This window comes from Neltuma alba, unplaced genomic scaffold (assembly GCF_004799145.2).
Source record: "Neltuma alba isolate B1F8T4 unplaced genomic scaffold, ASM479914v2 tig00013084_pilon, whole genome shotgun sequence".
Taxonomy (NCBI): domain Eukaryota; kingdom Viridiplantae; phylum Streptophyta; class Magnoliopsida; order Fabales; family Fabaceae; genus Neltuma; species Neltuma alba.
In genome coordinates this window covers 273,423-292,648 of record NW_021637412.1, presented here as the reverse complement: position 1 = coordinate 292,648, position 19,226 = coordinate 273,423, and the positions used below count along the sequence as shown (strand labels likewise).

General features: G+C 38.2%; 1 protein-coding gene across 2 annotated transcripts; it reads left to right on the top strand.

Annotated features, from left to right (window-relative positions):
- Positions 1 to 255: 255 nt before the first annotated feature.
- Positions 256 to 17,625, top strand: LOC114734283 (E3 ubiquitin-protein ligase UPL1). 2 transcript variants are annotated; one of them, XM_028921874.1, is made up of 17 exons: positions 256 to 404; positions 637 to 757; positions 2,949 to 3,044; positions 3,124 to 3,330; positions 3,456 to 10,023; positions 10,185 to 11,233; positions 11,318 to 11,614; positions 11,691 to 11,895; positions 13,356 to 13,600; positions 13,707 to 14,002; positions 14,374 to 15,475; positions 15,556 to 15,702; positions 15,804 to 15,884; positions 15,966 to 16,191; positions 16,343 to 16,482; positions 17,053 to 17,159; positions 17,310 to 17,625. In XM_028921874.1, the coding sequence occupies exons 2-17, from the start codon at positions 662 to 664 to the stop codon at positions 17,410 to 17,412; spliced, it is 10,965 nt and encodes a 3,654-aa protein (XP_028777707.1). In that variant the 5' UTR covers positions 256 to 404; positions 637 to 661; the 3' UTR covers positions 17,413 to 17,625. The 2 variants fall into 2 exon arrangements, with proteins under 2 accessions (XP_028777707.1, XP_028777708.1); XM_028921875.1 differs by having other exon boundaries at positions 613 to 757.
- The last annotated feature ends 1,601 nt before the right edge of the window (positions 17,626 to 19,226 follow it).

Here is a 19,226-nt window from a genome sequence, read left to right as displayed (position 1 = left end):
AATTCTTTCAGCAATTTAAGTCACGTATTTTAATCGAAGTTAAAACAACTTTATTTGTGAAACGAGTTCGCATGCTGTGGCAGGAATTTCATTACCAGAGGACCAAGAAAGAGGCTGGCGCATTAGTGGAATATCATAAAAAGTCAGGGGTCACAAACGTAAACCGACCTCCTCGAACCCAGCAGTAAGGAAACTCCGCTGCAGTTCTCAATATTTTCAAGCCATTCACTCTTTCAAGAAGGGCCAAATCTTGTAGAAAAATATAGAGGCACATAGCGATTCTCAAACCCACCTCCTTTCTCTTCTGCCTCGCTTCTCTTGCGTTTCGCTTTAGCCCCCTCGCTTCCTATTCTATTCGTACTCCTGATGTGTTTGCACCAATCCCTTTGCCTGTCATCTCTCAGGTTCCACTTTTCATTCCCAATATAGATATAACAATATTAATACGCATATACGTGTAATAAGTATGACTTATTCTCTGATATATTTCCCTAGAAATCTGTTTCTTAATTGGGTATAATCTTTTCAATCTTGGAGCTTTGGATATCGGTCTAATTTGATCAATGATAATTCCTCTGTTTTTTTGGGTGTTCCACTGATATTTATTTATAGTTTTATACTCTCTCTTGACGGCAGTTCAAAGTAGAGAAGTTGAGGTGAGATGACAACCCTAAGATCGAGCTGGCCGTCGAGGCTGCGGCAACTTTTGTCTAACGAGGGCGCCATTGGTCCCTCCATTAGACTGGACTCTGAACCCGTGAGTTTCTCTTCCCTATAGTCATTGTTGCATCACTTTCAAGTATACTGTACGATTTTATTATATCATCGAATAGGGTTTAACGCGATCATCTCTGACTAGTGATCAAATCCATTAAGGTTTTGCTCACCACTTATTCCTTCGCATTAGCAGAACATGAGCAAATGCATCATCAACATTGAAATTGCGCTTCAGAGGCTCCATATTCTATTCTGAGGTTCATTTTGTGTTACAATCTGCGTAATCTCTTGTGTGATTAAGTCGTAAACTTTTTCTTTTCCGTTAGACAGTGTTTTTCATTTATACGAGCGAAATAAATTATTGGAGTCAAAGTAAAGGCTAGAGATCAAAATTTTTTTAGAAATTCATGTGCGCTAAGGACAATGGTCCATTGACTTTTAGAATTCAAAATAGTTACTGACTAGTCTAGTTAAAGTTACTGGAAGGCACAACTAAGGTGCTGAAGCAAGTTGAAACAAGGAGCCTTTGCTTGTTAATAACTCAGGTGCAGCGTGTCTGTTCATTCTTATTTCTACCATTTTAATTCTGCATCAAATTGTGCAAATGGAGTTCTGAATTTGTATTTAGTAGACCGTCTCCATTTAATTTCTACTCTTAAGTCCTGCGTCATGCTGAGTCAAAACAGAAGTAATATGGGTAGATAGAGGCATTGGGAAGAAGGTTTGAGCAGTTTACATGGCGGCATTAACTGATTTTAGCATTTTTTTTTAATTTACTAAATTTCTAATGCGCATGTTCAAACTATAACATAATGGGAAATGGACACTTCAAACAGATTGAAAGTTTGTTCCCATAAATTAAAAAAAAAAATTTAACTATAAGAATAAGATAGAACTCACCCCTGCAAATTTGGATTCAGTTTTTATACATAAATACATATAATGATTCTCATCTGAAATTTGTTGCAAAATGCAGCCATATATATATATATATATATTGGTGGTGTACTTGAATGCTTTTGGAATCATTACCATGCTTTATCTCGAGAGTTTACTATCCTATTTGAATTTTATGCTGGAGCAATTAATTTGAAAAACAATGATAATTTTCAATAATTAAAACTTACTCATTTTTTTTCAATAATATATTCATTTTCCTCCTAACTTCAGTGGCTTGAGTCACAGATGAGTGCATAATGACATTGTAAATAGAAGAAAATTTATGCCAAAATAAGCCACTTGAGTTTGGCTTGATATTGGATATGTGTGTGTGTGTGTGTGTGTGTGTGTGTGTTTTCAGGCAAACTGATGTTACGTTAAATCAAATTGATATTTTATTTTTAATATTTTTTGGTAACCATATTTCATAAAGGATTTATTGATATTGCTTTTTAGTTAGAACCATACAAATTTTCCGGTACATTGCATGGAGTCTGAGATAAGCTGCACTTTTATGACTTGTGAATAATACAACTCTATAAATCTTATATTATATATTGATATTGAGATATTGATTATTTTCAAGCTAACAATATTTTATATAGATTTTATTGATACTGCTTTGCATATTTCTTCCCTATCTAATAGACCAAATTGTGATGTTCATTATTTGGAGTTGATTAAATAGTATATAGATTTGTGGGCAACAGTTATGCTGTTTGTTATATGAGACTGCTGATAGCAGTAGTCATTGCCTGTTGATATTCTAATGGTCATTTTCCCAGTAAATTTTCAGTTTTGGAATTTGGATGGCATGTGATCGTGCACACAAGTGTAACTTCATAGAGACAAATATGAAATTGCCAGAATGCATTTGCCCCTGGGGGGCAGCTTCTGAATCTATAACTTTGGGTTCATTTATTAATTTGTTTTGGGGCATGCAGAGCAGTTGTTATTGTGCTGAATCCTTAACTTATCCATTTTAATTTGGATTCTCACCTCCACAGGAAAATGCCTACTTTTGCAAAACATTGTTATGTGTGAACACGCTTTTTTCCTCCTAAAATTTTTGTAGCACTTTATTACTCTCTTATAATTGACTAATTTAGTGAAAAATATTTATATTGTGAAAGTTCCCTCAACTGAGTAACCCAAATTCATTTTGAGATCTCCTATGTATATCCATGTGTCGTTGGAGTACTATCATCATAATTTTTCATTAATTTCATTTCCTCTCTCCCACATTTCAGCTGATGTAGTATTACTAAATGTGGTCATTATCTTGTTTTCAGCCTCCTAAGATCAAAGTCTTCATAGACAAGGTCATCCAGTGTCCATTACCAGATATAGCAATACCCCTCTCTGGCTTTTGGTGGGAGTACAACAAGGTAATAACATGCTAAACTTGTGGCAACGAGTTTTATGTACTATTACCCGCCTTGACTTTATGTATTGCCGTAACTCCAGGGGAATTTTCATCATTGGAGGCCGCTCTTTCTTCATTTTGATACATACTTCAAGACGTATATTTCTTGTAGAAATGACTTGACATTGTCAAATGAGATTCTTGAAGATGACAGTCCATTACCTAAACATGCAATTCTGCAAATATTACGAGTGATGCAAGTAATTTTAGAAAATTGTCCTAACAAGACTTCATTTGATGGCTTAGAGGTGAGTTGGTAAATGATGCGTTATTCTTGGTTTTTTGTTTTCATTCCTTCCTTTGTTATATAGTCAAGTGAATTTTTACATGAGCATTTGATTTATTCCCCATTGTTCCCTTTTTTTTTTTTCAGCATTTCAAGTATTTACTAGCGTCAACAGATCCTGAGGTTGTTATGGCTGCATTAGAAACTCTTTCAGCGCTTGTAAAAATAAATCCCTCCAAGCTCCATGGAAGTGCAAAGATGGTTGGTTGTGGACCAGTGAATGGTTATCTCCTGTCCTTGGCACAAGGATGGGGAAGCAAAGAGGAGGGCCTGGGATTGTATTCTTGTGTTATGGCAAATGAGAAAACTCAAGATGAAGGGTTGTGCTTATTTCCTTCCGATGCAGAGAGTGGTTGTGATCAATCTAATATCCGCATTGGTTCTACCCTTTACTTTGAATTGCATGGTTCCAGCGCCTCAGTCAAAGAACCTGGGGTTGGTACAACTTCCCATAGTTTGAAAGTTATACATATGCCAGATTTGCATTTGCAGAAAGATGATTTGTCACTGTTGAAGCAGTGCAATGAGCAATTTAGTGTTCCTCCAGAGCTCCGATTTCCATTGCTCACTAGAATTAGATACGCTCGAGCATTCCGGTCCCCTAGAATATGTAGGTTGTACAGTAGAATTTGCCTTCTTGCATTCATTGTGTTGGTCCAATCTAGTGATGCACAAGATGAACTTGTGTCTTTCTTTGCCAATGAACCAGAATATACAAATGAGTTAATCAGAATTGTGAGATCTGAGGAAATTATATCTGGGTCTATTAGAACACTCACAATGCTTGCATTGGGAGCTCAGTTAGCAGCATATACCTCATCCCATGAACGGGCTCGTATATTGAGCGGATCTAGTATAAGTTTTGCTGGTGGGAACCGCATGATACTTCTGAATGTTCTCCAGAGGGCAATCTTGTCATTGAAGAGTACAAATGATCCATCATCTCTGGCCTTTGTTGAGGCACTTCTTCAGTTTTATCTGCTCCACGTGGTTTCAACTTCAACTTCTGGGAGTAACATTAGGGGTTCTGGCATGGTACCCACATTTTTGCCTCTACTAGAGGATGGTGATCTAGCACATATACATCTTGTCTGTTTTGCTGTGAAAATCCTCCAGAAGCTTATGGATTATAGTAGCTCAGCTGTTTCCTTGTTTAAAGAGTTGGGGGGTGTTGAGCTTTTAGCTCAGAGATTACAGGTTGAGGTAAATAGAGTTATCGGGTTGGTTGGAGAACAAGATAACTTGATACTCAGTGGTGAAAGCTCAAGACATGGTGCTGATCAATTGTATTTGCAGAAGAGGCTCATAAGGGTCTCACTCAAGGCACTTGGCTCTGCAACTTATGCCCCAGCAAATTCTACCAGGTCTCAACATTCTTGTGATAGCTCGTTACCTGCAACACTGGTTTTGATATTTAGGAATGTAGATAAGTTTGGAGGTGACATTTATCACTCTGCTGTTACTGTTATGAGTGAAATAATCCACAAAGATCCTACATGTTTCTCTATGCTACATGAAATGGGTCTTCCCAATGCATTTCTATCTTCACTTGCATCTGGAGTACTTCCTTCTTCTAAGGCTCTCACATGTATTCCTAATGGTCTTGGTGCCATATGTCTTAATTCCACAGGCTTAGAGGCTGTCAAAGAAACTTCATCATTGCGATTCCTTGTTGACATCTTCACTAGCAAAAAGTATGTTTTAGCAATGAATGAAGCTATTGTTCCTCTTGCAAATGCGGTGGAGGAACTTCTACGCCATGTGTCTAATCTGAGAAGTACTGGCGTTGATATCATGATTGAAATCATCCATAAGATTTCATCCTTTAGGGGTGGTAATGGGTTAGACTCTTCAGGAAAAGCTAATGAGGGTTCTGCAATGGAAACTGATCCCGTAGACAAAGAAAATGAAGGCCACAGCTGCCTTGTAGGGACATCAGATTCAGCTACAGAAGGGATAAGTGACGAGCATTTTGTTAGGCTTTGCATCTTTCATTTAATGGTACTAATTCACAGGACTGTGGAAAATTCTGAAACGTGTAGGTTATTTGTTGAGAAATTGGGAATTGAAGCTTTATTGAAGTTGTTATTGCACCCAACCATTGCACAATCCTCAGATGGCATGTCTATTGCTTTGCATAGCACTATGGTTTTTAAGGGTTTTGCTCAGCATCATTCAACACCTTTGGCACGGGTATTCTGTTCCTTTCTTAGGGAGCATTTAAAGAAAGCATTAGCTGGCCTTGGTGTAGCTTCAGGACATTTATTGCTGGATCCAAAGTTGACATCTGATAATGGCATCTTTTCTTCACTTTCCTTGGTTGAGTTCCTTCTGTTTCTTGCTGCTTCAAAAGACAACCGTTGGGTGACTGCATTGGTTACAGAATTTGGAAATGGCTGTAAGGATGTTTTGCAGGACATTGGGCATGTCCATCGTGAAATTCTTTGGCAAATTGCTTTGCTTGAAAATATGAAGCCTGATGTTGACGATGATGGATCTTGTTCCCCTGTTGATTCAAAACAGGATGAAGTAGATGCAAATGAAATTGAAGAGCAAAGGTTCAACTCTTTCAGGCAGTTTCTTGATCCGTTACTAAGAAGAAGAACATCGGGATGGAGCATTGAATCCCAGTTTTTTGACCTTATAAATCTCTATCGAGATCTTGGCCGTGCAACTGGTTCTCAACACAGGTCAAGTTCGGCTAGTTCCTCAAACACTTGGGTTGGCTCTAGCAACCAACCGCACACTTCTGGGTCTGCTGATGCTTTTGAGGCTAATAGTAAGAAGGAATATGATAAACAGAGGTCGTATTTTACATCTTGTTGTGATATGGTCAGATCACTTTCATTCCATATCACTCATTTGTTTCAAGAAATGGGAAAAGTAATGCTTCTACCTTCTCGTCGACGTGATGATATTGCAAGTGTAAGTCCTGCTTCGAAATCTGTGGCTTCTGTTCTTGCATCAATTGCTCTAGACCACATGAATTTTGGGGGCCATGTAAATCATTCAGGAACCGGGCCATCCATATCCACAAAGTGTCGTTATTTTGGTAAAGTGATTGATTTTTTGGATAGCATTCTGATGGAGAGACAAGATTCATGCAATCCCATACTGCTGAATTGCCTGTATGGGCATGGAGTTGTTCAATCTGTATTGACCACATTTGAAGCTACTAGTCAGTTGCTCTTTGCAGTTAATAGGACTCCTGCATCACCTATGGAAACAGATGATGGAAATGTGAAGCAAGAGGACAAGGAAGATACAGATCATTCATGGATTTATGATCCTCTAGCTAGTTATGGCAAGTTTATGGACCATTTGGTAACCTCCTCTTTTATATTGTCTTCTTTCACGAAGCACATGCTTGCACAGCCCCTTATAATTGGAGACACTCCATTTCCAAAGGATGCAGAGACTTTTGTGAAGGTCCTCCAATCCATGGTGTTGAAGGTTGTGCTTCCTGTTTGGACACGTGCCCAGTTAGTTGATTCCAGTTTTGAATTTATTTCTGCTATTATCTCCATCATAAGGCATGTCTATTCTGGTGTGGAAGTAAAAAATGTAAGCAGCAGCAGTGGTGCTCGAATAACTGGGCCTCCTCCTAATGAAACAACTATTTCAACCATTGTAGAAATGGGATTTTCAAGGTCTAGAGCAGAAGAAGCTCTGAGACAAGTGGGGTCAAATAGTGTGGAGTTGGCAATGGAGTGGTTGTTCTCCCATCCGGAGGAAACACAAGAAGATGATGAACTTGCCCGTGTGCTTGCCATGTCCCTAGGGAACTCTGAATCAGACACAAAGAATGGTATCACAAATGACAACACTCAGCAGCTTGAGGAAGAGATGGTGCAACTTCCACCCGTTGAGGAGTTGTTATCTGCATGCACAAAACTTTTGCTGAAGGAACCTCTTGCTTTTCCTATTCGAGATTTGCTTGTAATGTTGTGCTCTCGAGATGGTGGTCAATATAGATCTACTGTTGTTTCTTTTATGGTCAACCAGATCAAAGAATGTGGTCTTGTTTCTAGTAATGGGAATAATACCATGCTGGCCACTCTTTTCCATGTTCTTGCTTTAGTTCTTAATGAGGATTCTGTGGCAAGAGAAGATGCTTCAAAGAGTGGCTTGATCAAGATTGCCTCAAATCTACTTTACCAATGGAATTCTAGTCTTGATAGTCGGGAAAAACAGCAGGTGCCAAAATGGGTTACTGCAGCTTTTCTTGCGTTAGACAGATTGCTACAAGCGGATCAAAAATTGAATTCTGAAATGGCAGAGCAGCTGAAGAATGAATCTGTGAATAGTCAGCAAACATCAATCACCATTGATGAGGACAGGCAAAACAAATTGCAGTCTGCCTTGGGATTATCTTTGAAGTATGCAGACATAGATGATCAGAAGAGGCTTGTTGAAATTGCTTGTAGTTGTATGAAGAATCAACTTCCCTCAGACACAATGCATGCTGTTTTGCTATTATGTTCCAATCTTACAAGGAATCATTCTGTTGCTCTTAGCTTTCTTGATGCTGGTGGTTTAAGTATGCTGCTATCTTTGCCCAACAGCAGCTTGTTTCCTGGGTTTGACAATGTTGCTGCTAGTATTATCCGTCATGTGCTTGAAGATCCTCAAACACTCCAACAAGCGATGGAATCTGAGATAAAGCATAGTCTTGCAGTTGCCTCTAATCGGCATCCAAATGGAAGGGTAAATCCTCGTAATTTCTTGATAAATTTAGCTTCTGTAATTTCTCGAGATCCCATAATTTTTATGCAAGCTGCTCAATCTGTATGTCAAGTTGAGATGGTCGGTGAAAGGCCTTACATTGTGCTATTGAGAGATCGTGATAAAGACAAGAGTAAGGAGAGAGAAAAAGAGAAGGATAAACCGTTGGAGAAAGAAAAAATATCAGTTAATGATGGGAAGGTTGGTTCGGGGAATACCAATTCAGCAGCTTCTGGCAATATTCATGGCAAAAGTCATGATTCAAATTCAAAGAGTGTTAAAACTCACAGGAAACCTGCTCAGAGTTTTATAAATGTTATAGAACTTCTCCTTGAATCTATATGCGCTTTTGTTCCTCCTTTGAAGGATAACATGGCCTCAAATGTACTTGTTGGAACTCCATCATCAAGTGATATGGACATAGATATTTCATTAAGGGGAAAAGGAAAAGCAGTTGCCACTGTGTCTGAAGAGAGTGAAGCCAGTGGCCAAGATGCGTCTGCATCACTTGCAAAGATTGTATTTATATTGAAGCTTCTTACAGAGATATTGTTGCTATATTCATCATCTATCCATGTTCTGCTTCGGCGAAATGCAGAAATGAACAGCACTAAGGGCACTCAACAGAAGGGTCCTACTGGCTTATACATGGGTGGGATATTCTACCACATTCTTCATAATTTTCTTCCTCAATTACGAAGTGGCAAAAAAGACAAGAAAAATGAGGGTGATTGGTGGCAGAAACTCGCAAGTAGGGCTAACCAGTTTTTGGTGGCTGCCTGTGTTCGTTCCACAGAGGCAAGGAGAAGGGTGTTTGCTGAGATTAATCATATCCTGAATGATTTTATTGGTTCATGTAACAGTGTTAAGCCACCAGGCAATGATATTCAGGTTTTTGTTGATCTACTTAATGATGTTTTGGTTGCTCGCACTCCTACTGGGTCGTGCATTTCATCAGAGGCCTCTGCCACTTTTGTGGATTCTGGTCTGGTTAAATCATTCACTTGTACTCTCCAAGTTCTCGACCTGGACCATACTGACTCGTCTAAAGTTGCTTCTGGTATTGTGAAAGCCCTTGAGCTAGTATCCAAGGAGCATGTCCATTCAATTGAGTCTAATGCTGGGAAGGGTGATAATTCATCAAAGCCTTCAGACGTTGGTCAATCTGGAAGAGTACAGAATACCAGTGACTTGCCCCAGTCCGTGGAAATGACATCTCAGGCCAATCTTGATTCTCTTCCAGCTGATCATATTGGGTCTTATAATGCAGTTCAATCCTATGATGGGTCTGAAGCTGTCACTGATGGTATGGAACATGATCAAGATCTTGGTGGGAACCTTGCTTCTGCCAATGAGGATGATTACATGCAGGAAACCTCAGAGAATGCTAGAGGTCTTGAAAATAGCATTGAAAATGTTGGGATAAGATTTCAAGTCCAGCATCATGGCCAGGAAAATCTTGATGAGAATGATGAAGAGGATGAGATGTCTGGAGATGATGGTGATGATGTTGATGATGATGATGAGGAACATAATGATTTGGAAGAAGACGAAGTGCACCGCTTGCCACATCCTGATACAGATCAAGATGACCATGAGATTGACGATGATGATGATGATTTTGATGATGAAGTGATGGAGGAAGATGACGAGGATGACGAGGATGATGAGGATGGAGTGATTCTACGACTTGAGGAAGGAATTAATGGAATAAATGTTTTTGACCATATTGAGGTTTTTGGTAGAGATAATACTTTTTCAAATGAAGCTCTTCATGTGATGCCAGTTGAAGTTTTTGGATCTAGACGTCCAGGGCGAACCACATCTATTTACAGTCTTTTGGGAAGAACTGGTGATACAGCTTCTCCTTCACGTCATCCACTTTTAGCAGGACCTTCATCTTCGTTCCATCCTCCTACTGGGCAATCAGGTAAATTCTTAATGAATAATTTCTTCTTCTTCTTCTTCTTTTTTTTTCCTGCTTTTCTGCTCTGCTCTGGAAAAAAATTGTCATGCCTATTTCTTGTAAGCTTTTTGAGTCATTCTGAATGAGCTTTATTTCTAAAATAAAAAATCCATATGATTTATCAGATAACAGCTCAATGGGTTTGGATAATATCTTCCGATCGCTTAGAAGTGGACGCCATGGAAGTCGTCTGAACTTGTGGGCTGATAACAATCGACAAAGTGGTGGATCAAACACTAGTGTTGTACCACAAGGTCTTGAGGAGCTTCTGGTCTCTCAATTAAGGCAACCCACCTCTCAGAAGCCATCTGATCAGAATATAGCTGAAGCGGAGCCTCAGAATAAAAGGGAGGCCAGCCAGACTCAAGATCTAGGAGCTGCCAGTACAGAAACCACTGCAGAAATCAATGCAAGTCAGGGAGTTGTTGCAATGGCTCCTGCTGCAGTTGATAACTCTAGCAATGCTGGAATTGGGCCTGTAGCCACAGAGTCTGTACAAACAGATGGAGCAAACACTCCATCAAATGCAGTTGAGATGCAGTTTGACCATATTGAAGTAGCTGCACGGGATGTTGAAGCTGTGAGCCAAGAGAGCAGTGGCAGTGGAGCAACTTTTGGAGAAAGCTTGAGAAGCTTGGATGTCGAAATTGGAAGTGCTGATGGCCATGAGGATGGTGGAGAAAGGCAGGCTTCTGTAGATAGGATACAATTGGGTGATTCTCATGCTGCACGGACAAGAAGGGCAAATGTGATTGTTGGTCATTCATCTCCTGCTAGTGGGAGAGATGCATCTCTTCATAGTGTTACAGAAGTTTCTGAAAATTCAAGCCGAGATGCAGATCAAGATGGTCCAGCAGCAGAGCAGCAGGTGAATAATGATGCTGGGTCAGGAGCGATTGATCCTGCCTTTTTAGATGCCCTTCCTGAGGAGTTGCGTGCTGAAGTGCTTTCAGCTCAGCAAGGTCAAGTAGCTCAACCATCAAATAGTGAATCTCAGAACACTGGGGATATTGATCCAGAGTTCCTTGCTGCTCTTCCCCCTGATATTCGAGCTGAAGTCTTAGCACAACAGCAAGCACAGAGGTTACACCAGTCTCAAGAGTTGGAAGGACAGCCTGTTGAAATGGATACAGTCTCCATAATCGCAACATTTCCTTCAGATTTAAGAGAAGAGGTAAGTTCATAGGTAGACATCAGTTATGCTGAAGTTTGTGATTCTGAAGTTTGGATGAACATTGTTCTTTTTCTTTTTTTCCAGGTTCTTTTAACGTCATCTGATGCTGTCCTTGCCAACCTTACACCTGCACTTGTTGCTGAGGCTAATATGTTGCGGGAGAGGGTTGCACACCGTTACAGTCGTACCCTCTTTGGTATGTACCCCCGAGGTCGTAGAGGTGAGACTTCTAGGCGTGGTGAAAGTATTGCTTCTGGATTGGCTGGGGGAAACTTCTCTTCCCGCAGATCTGATGGAGCTAAGCTAGTTGAAGCTGATGGAACACCTTTAGTTGATACTGAAGCTTTGCATGCCATGATTAGACTATTCCGTGTAGTTCAGGTATCAATTTATGCAAGCAGCAGTGTTTGTAAATGTGCCTTCTTTATTTCTTATTTATTGTTCTAAATCTTTGCAGCCACTCTATAAAGGTCAATTGCAGAGGCTTCTGTTAAATATCTGTGCCCATAGTGAAACCAGGGCTGCTCTGGTGAAAATTCTAATGGACTTGCTAGTGCTTGATGCAAGAAAGCCTGCTAGTTGTTTTACTGCAGTTGAGCCACAATATAGACTATATGGTTGTCAGAGCAATGTTATGTATTCACGCCCTCAATCATTTGATGGTAAGAGCACTTGATTAGTCCTGGTGATAGGCGATGCAGGTTGTTAGACGTTATGTGCTTAATACTTAGGTGACAATTTTGGATTATGTGGAGTGATAGATTACTGATCATTTAGTGTAAACGTGGTTCATGATTCCAGGTTGTGGTGCAAAGGGACGGAACCAGAAGAAAATTTTGGGGGGGCAGTGTAGCAAAAATAATGACATAATTATTGATTATTAATAATTAAAAATATTATTTTAAGTATTTATAAGATCAGTATAATAATAAAATTTATAAGAATTTAAAAATAATGATATGTTATATAACACCCATCAAATATATATTGAGTAAAATTATTATATATGAATATAAAATTTAGAAAAAGGTTTTAATTATTTTTCTTCATAATTTGTTTAGATTTTTATTTATATAAAATTTTCTTAGAATCTTACAATTCTGAAGTTAAAGCTTTAATTTAAACTAAAATCATTATCTTATTCTCTCTTAATTCTATTCAAAGGATATGCTAATTAAAATGGGGGAAAACATCTGATTTCAATATGTGCAACAAAATTGGTTTTTTATTTATTATAAAAATGTAATTTTGCAATGACTAGAAACTAGAAAGTATAGTTATAAAATAAAAAAAATTAATAGATTTTTAAATGGGGGAGAATAAGAGTAGTGAGTATATTATTGATGGTCTATGCAAATTAAAGGCATATATCGTTTCAAAAATTTTAGGGAAAATTTGAATTTTTGTTAAAAATATTTTTAATCTATATATTATCGATATTAAAGGATTCTATGAAGTTTATAGAATATTATTACATGGCTTTAGTAAAAAAAAATAATAATAAAGATATATATTACAAATAATAAAAAGTAAGAGAAATTGTTACATGCAACTAGAATGTCATGTCATTCATATTCTAAAAAATATAGTTCAAGTAAGTAGTGAGAGTATAAAAAGAGAAGTGTTTAAATAGTGAGGGAGAATATGTATGAATTGGGAAGATAAAAATAATAATTCTTTTATTTAATTTGGGATATTCTAATTGGTCAGAATTTAAATGAATGCCAGTAACCTACGAGTTGACACGTGATCTGAGTGGTTTCTGCTGGTGTCCATTTTGTCCTTGGCCAAATGTTAATTGGTGATGGGGTGAATTACGTTCTTTTCAGTGGGGGATTTTGTTGGGGGGTTCTGTCCTGGTTCAAGCATTTGAGACATTTTATGTTGAATAAAGATCATACCACATCCTTATTGACAATGACTCTGTTATTCTGTGATGCAACTTGTCATTTGTAGATTAGCGTTCATAGATTTGAATCATCCCAAGCAAACAAAATCGAGGGACTATATTTGGAAGGATTCTTTCCGATTCTATTTGCCTTGGAGTGATGATTTATATTATTTGGTCGGTCTTTTTAGTGAAGCAGGTTTATGAAATGATTTGAATTGTTTGATCTTGCAGGAGTTCCTCCATTGCTCTCCCGGCGTGTACTTGAAACTCTCACATATCTTGCTCGAAATCATCCACATGTAGCAAGAGTTATGCTTCAGTTTAAACTGCCTCATCGTGCATTAAGAGAACCAGATACGGATCCAAGTGGTAAATCTATGGCAATTGTTGAAGGAGAAGAATATTTCTCCATTGCAATGCTTTTGAGTCTCTTGAACCAGCCCCTTTATCTGAGGAGCATAGCGCATCTTGAACAGGTAAGAGTTATTTGTGTAGTATTTCAGCACCATTTTAACCTTTTTTCCCTGCTGACTGTGCTGTGTGGACACGATTTAACATGTGCTTTTGTTTTGTATTTTCAAGCTGCTAAATCTTCTGGAAGTCATCATTGATAGTGCTGGAAGTAAATCTACTTCATATGAGAAACCCCAAGTTCCTACTTCTGAGCTGCCACCGGGACCACAAATTTCTGCAATGGATGCAGATGCACATACGGACTCCAGTATCATGTCTTCTGGTGTTGATGCATCTGTGAAAGTTGTCAAGTCATCAAAAGCCACAGCCTCTGGCACTGATAAGGAAAATGAGAGTCAGAGAGTATTAAGCAGCTTGCCACGGGCAGAACTACGGCTTTTGTGCTCATTGCTTGCACAAGAAGGGTATGGTTATGGGCTGATGGTTGTTGATTATACTTATTCTGCTATCTGTATTCTGTCAATATGCATAGTTTAGCTGACTACAGGGTACGCATGGTAGTGAAAAAACCACTGGGGATGAGCCACCTGTTTTCAGATTTCTACAAACATTCCAATTCATCTACGTTTCAGCACTAGCAGTTTAATTTTTGGGCAATGTTATAACATTTATTTATTGGCCTTTTATTTTAACACCAGTCTTGTGGGTCTTTCCTGGTTGTTGTTAGCAACATCGTCATTCATATCACAAACTATTTTCAGTAAGGGTGGTGTAAAAATAAATTTGTATATTTGAGTAGTGCTGTAGTCTGATAAGTTTTATGTTTTCTTCTCAGTTTGTCGGATAATGCATATGCTCTTGTGGCAGAGGTAATGAAGAAATTAGTTGCTAGTGCTCCTAATCATTGTCAGCTTTTTGTCACTGAGCTGGCAGAAGAAGTTCAAAAGTTGACGTCATCTGCAATGAATGAATTATGCGTCTTCAGTGAAGCAATGGAAGCCCTTCTTAGTACATCTTCTTCTGATGGGGCTGCAATATTGAGAGTTCTGCAGGCTCTAAGTTCCCTTGTCACATCACTGACAGAGATGGAGGGTGACAAAATTGATCCTTCTGCTCTTTCTGAAGTTTGGGAAATCAATACAGCTTTAGAGCCTTTGTGGCATGAGCTGAGCAGTTGCGTAAGCAAGATTGAGTCCTACTCAGAGTCTGCCTCTGATATTTTCATGCCTTCTAGAACTCATGCGTCTAAACCTTCCAGTGCAATGCCTCCACTTCCAGCTGGCTCTCAAAACATCTTGCCATATATAGAATCTTTCTTTGTGGTCAGTGAGAAGCTGCATCCTGCACATCCGGGGGCTATTCATGACTTGGCTATTCCTGCTATTTCTGATGTTGAAGAGGCCAGCACATCTGCTACTCAACAGAAAACATCTGGATCTGCTGCAAAAGTAGATGAGAAAAATGCTGCTTTTGTCAAGTTCTCAGAGAAGCATAGGAAGCTATTAAATGCTTTCATCAGACAAAATCCTGGCCTGCTTGAGAAGTCTTTCTCCCTAATGCTAAAGGTTCCAAGATTTATTGATTTTGACAACAAGCGAGCCCACTTCAGATCAAAGATAAAGCATCAGCATGACCATCACCCCAGTCCCTTAAGAATATCGGTAAGAAGGGCCTATATTCTAGAAGATTCTTACAACCAGCTCCGTATGAGGTCAAACCATGATTTGAAGGGACGATTGACTGTTCACTTCCAAGGGGAGGAAGGTATTGATGCAGGTGGGCTTACACGTGAATGGTATCAATTGTTGTCCAGAGTCATTTTTGACAAAGGAGCACTACTTTTTACCACAGTGGGTAATGAATCAACGTTCCAGCCAAACCCAAACTCTGTTTACCAAACAGAACACCTTTCTTATTTCAAATTTGTTGGTAGAGTGGTGAGTTCCACTTTGACTGCTCATATCATTTAGGCTCAATCATATGAGCTTTTTTTATTCACCATTCCTACATTGTGCAGGTTGGGAAGGCGTTATTTGATGGCCAACTCTTGGATGTCCATTTTACTAGATCATTCTACAAGCACATATTGGGAGTCAAAGTAACATATCATGATATTGAAGCCATTGATCCTGGCTATTTCAAAAATTTGAAATGGATGCTTGAGGCATGTGCAATTTTGCATTTTATCCTCCTTTCTTTCTGCGCTCTGTCCACACATCCATGTGATGATTACTAAAACTCTCAATGTTTCTGTTTTACTTGCAGAATGATATCAGTGATGTTTTGGATCTCACTTTTAGCATTGATGCAGATGAAGAGAAGCTCATATTATATGAACGGACAGAAGTAATTACTGCTATGCTACTTCTTGTGATAGTTTATTAGATTTTTTTTTCCCTACTCTAAAGTGTGGTGAACTTTCTCTAGGTGACTGATTATGAGTTGATTCCTGGTGGCCGGAATATCAAAGTCACAGAAGAGAATAAGCATCAATATGTTGATTTGGTTGTTGAGCATCGGTTGACAACCGCTATTCGCCCTCAGATAAGTGCTTTCTTGGAGGGATTCAACGAACTAATTCCAAGGGAGCTGATATCCATATTCAATGACAAGGAGCTGGAATTATTGATCAGTGGCCTTCCTGATATTGATTGTCAGTCTCTTACATTATCTTATATATTTTTTTGATAGAATTTATTTATGATTAACCCAGGTCAAAAAAAATGATGAGCTGCTCTGCATCTTTTCAAGTCTTAGAATTGCATGAGAAGTTAGTTAAAACAATTTCTGCATCAATCTTTCAGTGGATGACTTGAGAGCAAATACAGAATATTCTGGATATAATGTTGGATCACCTATCATCGAATGGTTTTGGGAGGTTGTTCATAGTTTCAGCAAAGAAGACAAGGCACGATTGTTGCAGTTTGTGACAGGCACATCCAAGGTAAACTGCTTCAATATGATTTTTGAACCATTATGTTAGCTATAAATTTTTCTGTGGTGCCTCTCTTTGGATTCAACGTGGCCTAGCTGCCTTTCCCTTTATATTGAAAGTTAACCCCACTTCCTGCTGGCCCCCTTGTTCTCATCTTTAACTTTAATATCTATTTAGTTAGAATTAGTTTGAAGCCAATGAATTGCTCGCTACATTCAACAATGCTGTCTGTTTGCGTTCAACCTAGTTTAGGAGGGTGAGCTTGTGAAGTACGATGTTTTTGTGAAATTCTGGAGCTTTGGTCAAAATATTATGTTGACTGGAGAAATGAAGGAATGAGTGTAATTTATTGAATGGGCTTGGGATGATCTAGCTCATTGAGTTTTATCCCCTTGATATTCTACCTATAGTATGAGCTTTGCTTGTTTCTTGAAGCTATAGAGATCATAATCTAACCCGGGCTCATGATTTTGTTTTATCTTTTCTTTTTGGCCGTCAATTGTGTTTTATCTTTGCTGTTAGAAAATGTGAAACATATTCCATTTGTAATATTTCTGATCTTAGCTTTCAATTTTTCAGGTGCCTTTGGAAGGGTTTAGCGCCCTTCAGGGAATTTCAGGCTCGCAGAAATTTCAGATACACAAAGCATATGGAAGCCATGATCATTTACCCTCTGCTCATACTTGGTACATTTTTCTTTTCATTTTCAATTTGACTATATTTTTTCATCGACGTCTTAGTTTTAGTTTCTCCTTAAGTTCCCGCTTTTCTTCTTTAAACAGATTAAAGCTATAACCAATTCTGAAACATGTGACAATAATTATTATTTGCTGCAGTTTCAATCAGTTGGATCTCCCGGAGTATCCATCGAAACAACATCTGGAAGAGAGGTTACTGCTTGCAATTCATGAAGGAAGTGAAGGATTCGGATTTGGTTGACTTTTTTGTTGTTGCAATTTTTCTTTCTTTTCTTTTTGGAAGGGGCGAAGGGGGTGGTTGGTGAATATGGGTATTACATAGTAGAGTCTCCGGAATTAGAATTGAGTCGTACAGGAGTTTGACCAGATTTCCAAGTTTGCATCGTGTTAATATGTTGTACAGTCGGTATATTTTTAATGGGAAATGCCCTCCGGCAGTTTTTCATTTTCTTCTTCTCTCTTTCTTTGTGACGGTTTGTTTGCAAGTTAAATTAGTGGTGTCACCAAATCCGCTGGTAGTTTCGATTTTTCCGGGTTCCAAACGCATTGCCCTTCATATTCCACCATTTCATGGCCTCGTTTCGTCAGTTGTCTTCTTGTGTCTTCGCCTCTTGACTAAAAGCAAGGATGTATTAGTTTCACTGATTAATTAGCAGTTGAAACTGTGGCATGTTTAGACATTTCTTTCAAATTCTAAAGTAATTTTTTTAACATTTCTTCCGTTAATAATAATAATTACTTAATATTTAACAATTATACAACTTTATTACATACTCTTTTGGTCCTATTTATAAGATAAGGAGAAAAGATATTTTTTAATCTTATTCATAAGGCATTAAGAGAAGTTTTTTTATATGGATGTCTAATTTTACTTTTTTATTTATTATTATGTTAACTTTGTTTACGCGATATATAATATAATTAAATAGGGATAAAATTAAAAAGTTGTTAAGTTTTAAATGAGAGTTAATAAAATTTAAGGTTTTTCTTGATCTATGTGGAACATGTTGGAAATGACTTATAAATAGGATCAGAAGAGTAGAAATTTAGAAATAAACAAATATCATTCACAACACACTAATTTATAATTAAATGATCTTAAAATAGTCGTGTCTCCCTTATACCTCATCATTTTCCAATGGAAACCCAGAAGATGTGCTCATATGCAAGAAATGATTTGCTCTGATGCTCAGGATTTGGATGCTAATACTGGTATTACGGTTGCGGGAGGCAAGAAATCCAAAAAGTTTATTAAGGGGGCCTCTCTCACCCACGCAAAGGATGCTGTGATGTTGTGCAGGAAATCAATGGTCTGGGAATTCTTCAGAGTTGCCGCAAGGAGATTTGTCAAGGACAACTTGTTTCAGTTGTTTGCCTATTCGAACCCCACGGATTGGCGTTCTTTATACCACGGGCTGCTCGATAATGTTGTTCAAGACAGCGCTGTCTAAAAAATAGAAGCTCCATCTATGTGGATATATCTAGTATTCAATCATGTCATCTAGTATATATGTCAAAAGAAGTCCCATATTATTTAAGATTAAGAAAACCTTAGTGTTTACTAAGATATGAGCTTGAGCTAATAAAATAGCTGAGAAGAAGAATCTTTAGAATTGACCGTTAGAGATGACCATTGAAGCATTTGTGTGTCTTAATTAGTCAATTTTATTCTTTTATAAATCATATTCAATGGTCTCAAAATGATTTAATTCGCCTTAATCAATTGTTTAAAAACCGTTCTTTTAATTGTCATTAAAACCATCTTTAATCATTATTATGGCAATCCAACGGTCACATATTATCTGCCTATAAAAGGCAATGTGGTGCATGGTCAGAGCACGTTAAGTTCTATCCCCGAGCTCTCCTCCTCTCTCTCTCTCTCTTCTCTTGAGTTTTAAATTTTTGATGTTCTGTCACTTTGCTCTATGTAGAAAGGATTCGTTTAATCCTGGAGAGTGTTGTCTTTTATTTTAACCTATGTGGTAGAATAATCTTAAGAACAGTGTCCTTGGACACGACTTGAACTATATTTTTGTTATTTTTGTAGGTGTTGTC

Bases quoted from the DNA above. Each gene is read 5' to 3' on its own strand.
- LOC114734283 (XM_028921874.1), top strand. From the start codon at position 662: ATGACAACCCTAAGATCGAGCTGGCCGTCGAGGCTGCGGCAACTTTTG. The intron at 11,234-11,317 runs GTAAGTTCATAG...CTTTTTTTCCAG, and splicing joins CTTCAGATTTAAGAGAAGAG to GTTCTTTTAACGTCATCTGA. The intron at 16,483-17,052 runs GTAAACTGCTTC...TCAATTTTTCAG, and splicing joins TTGTGACAGGCACATCCAAG to GTGCCTTTGGAAGGGTTTAG.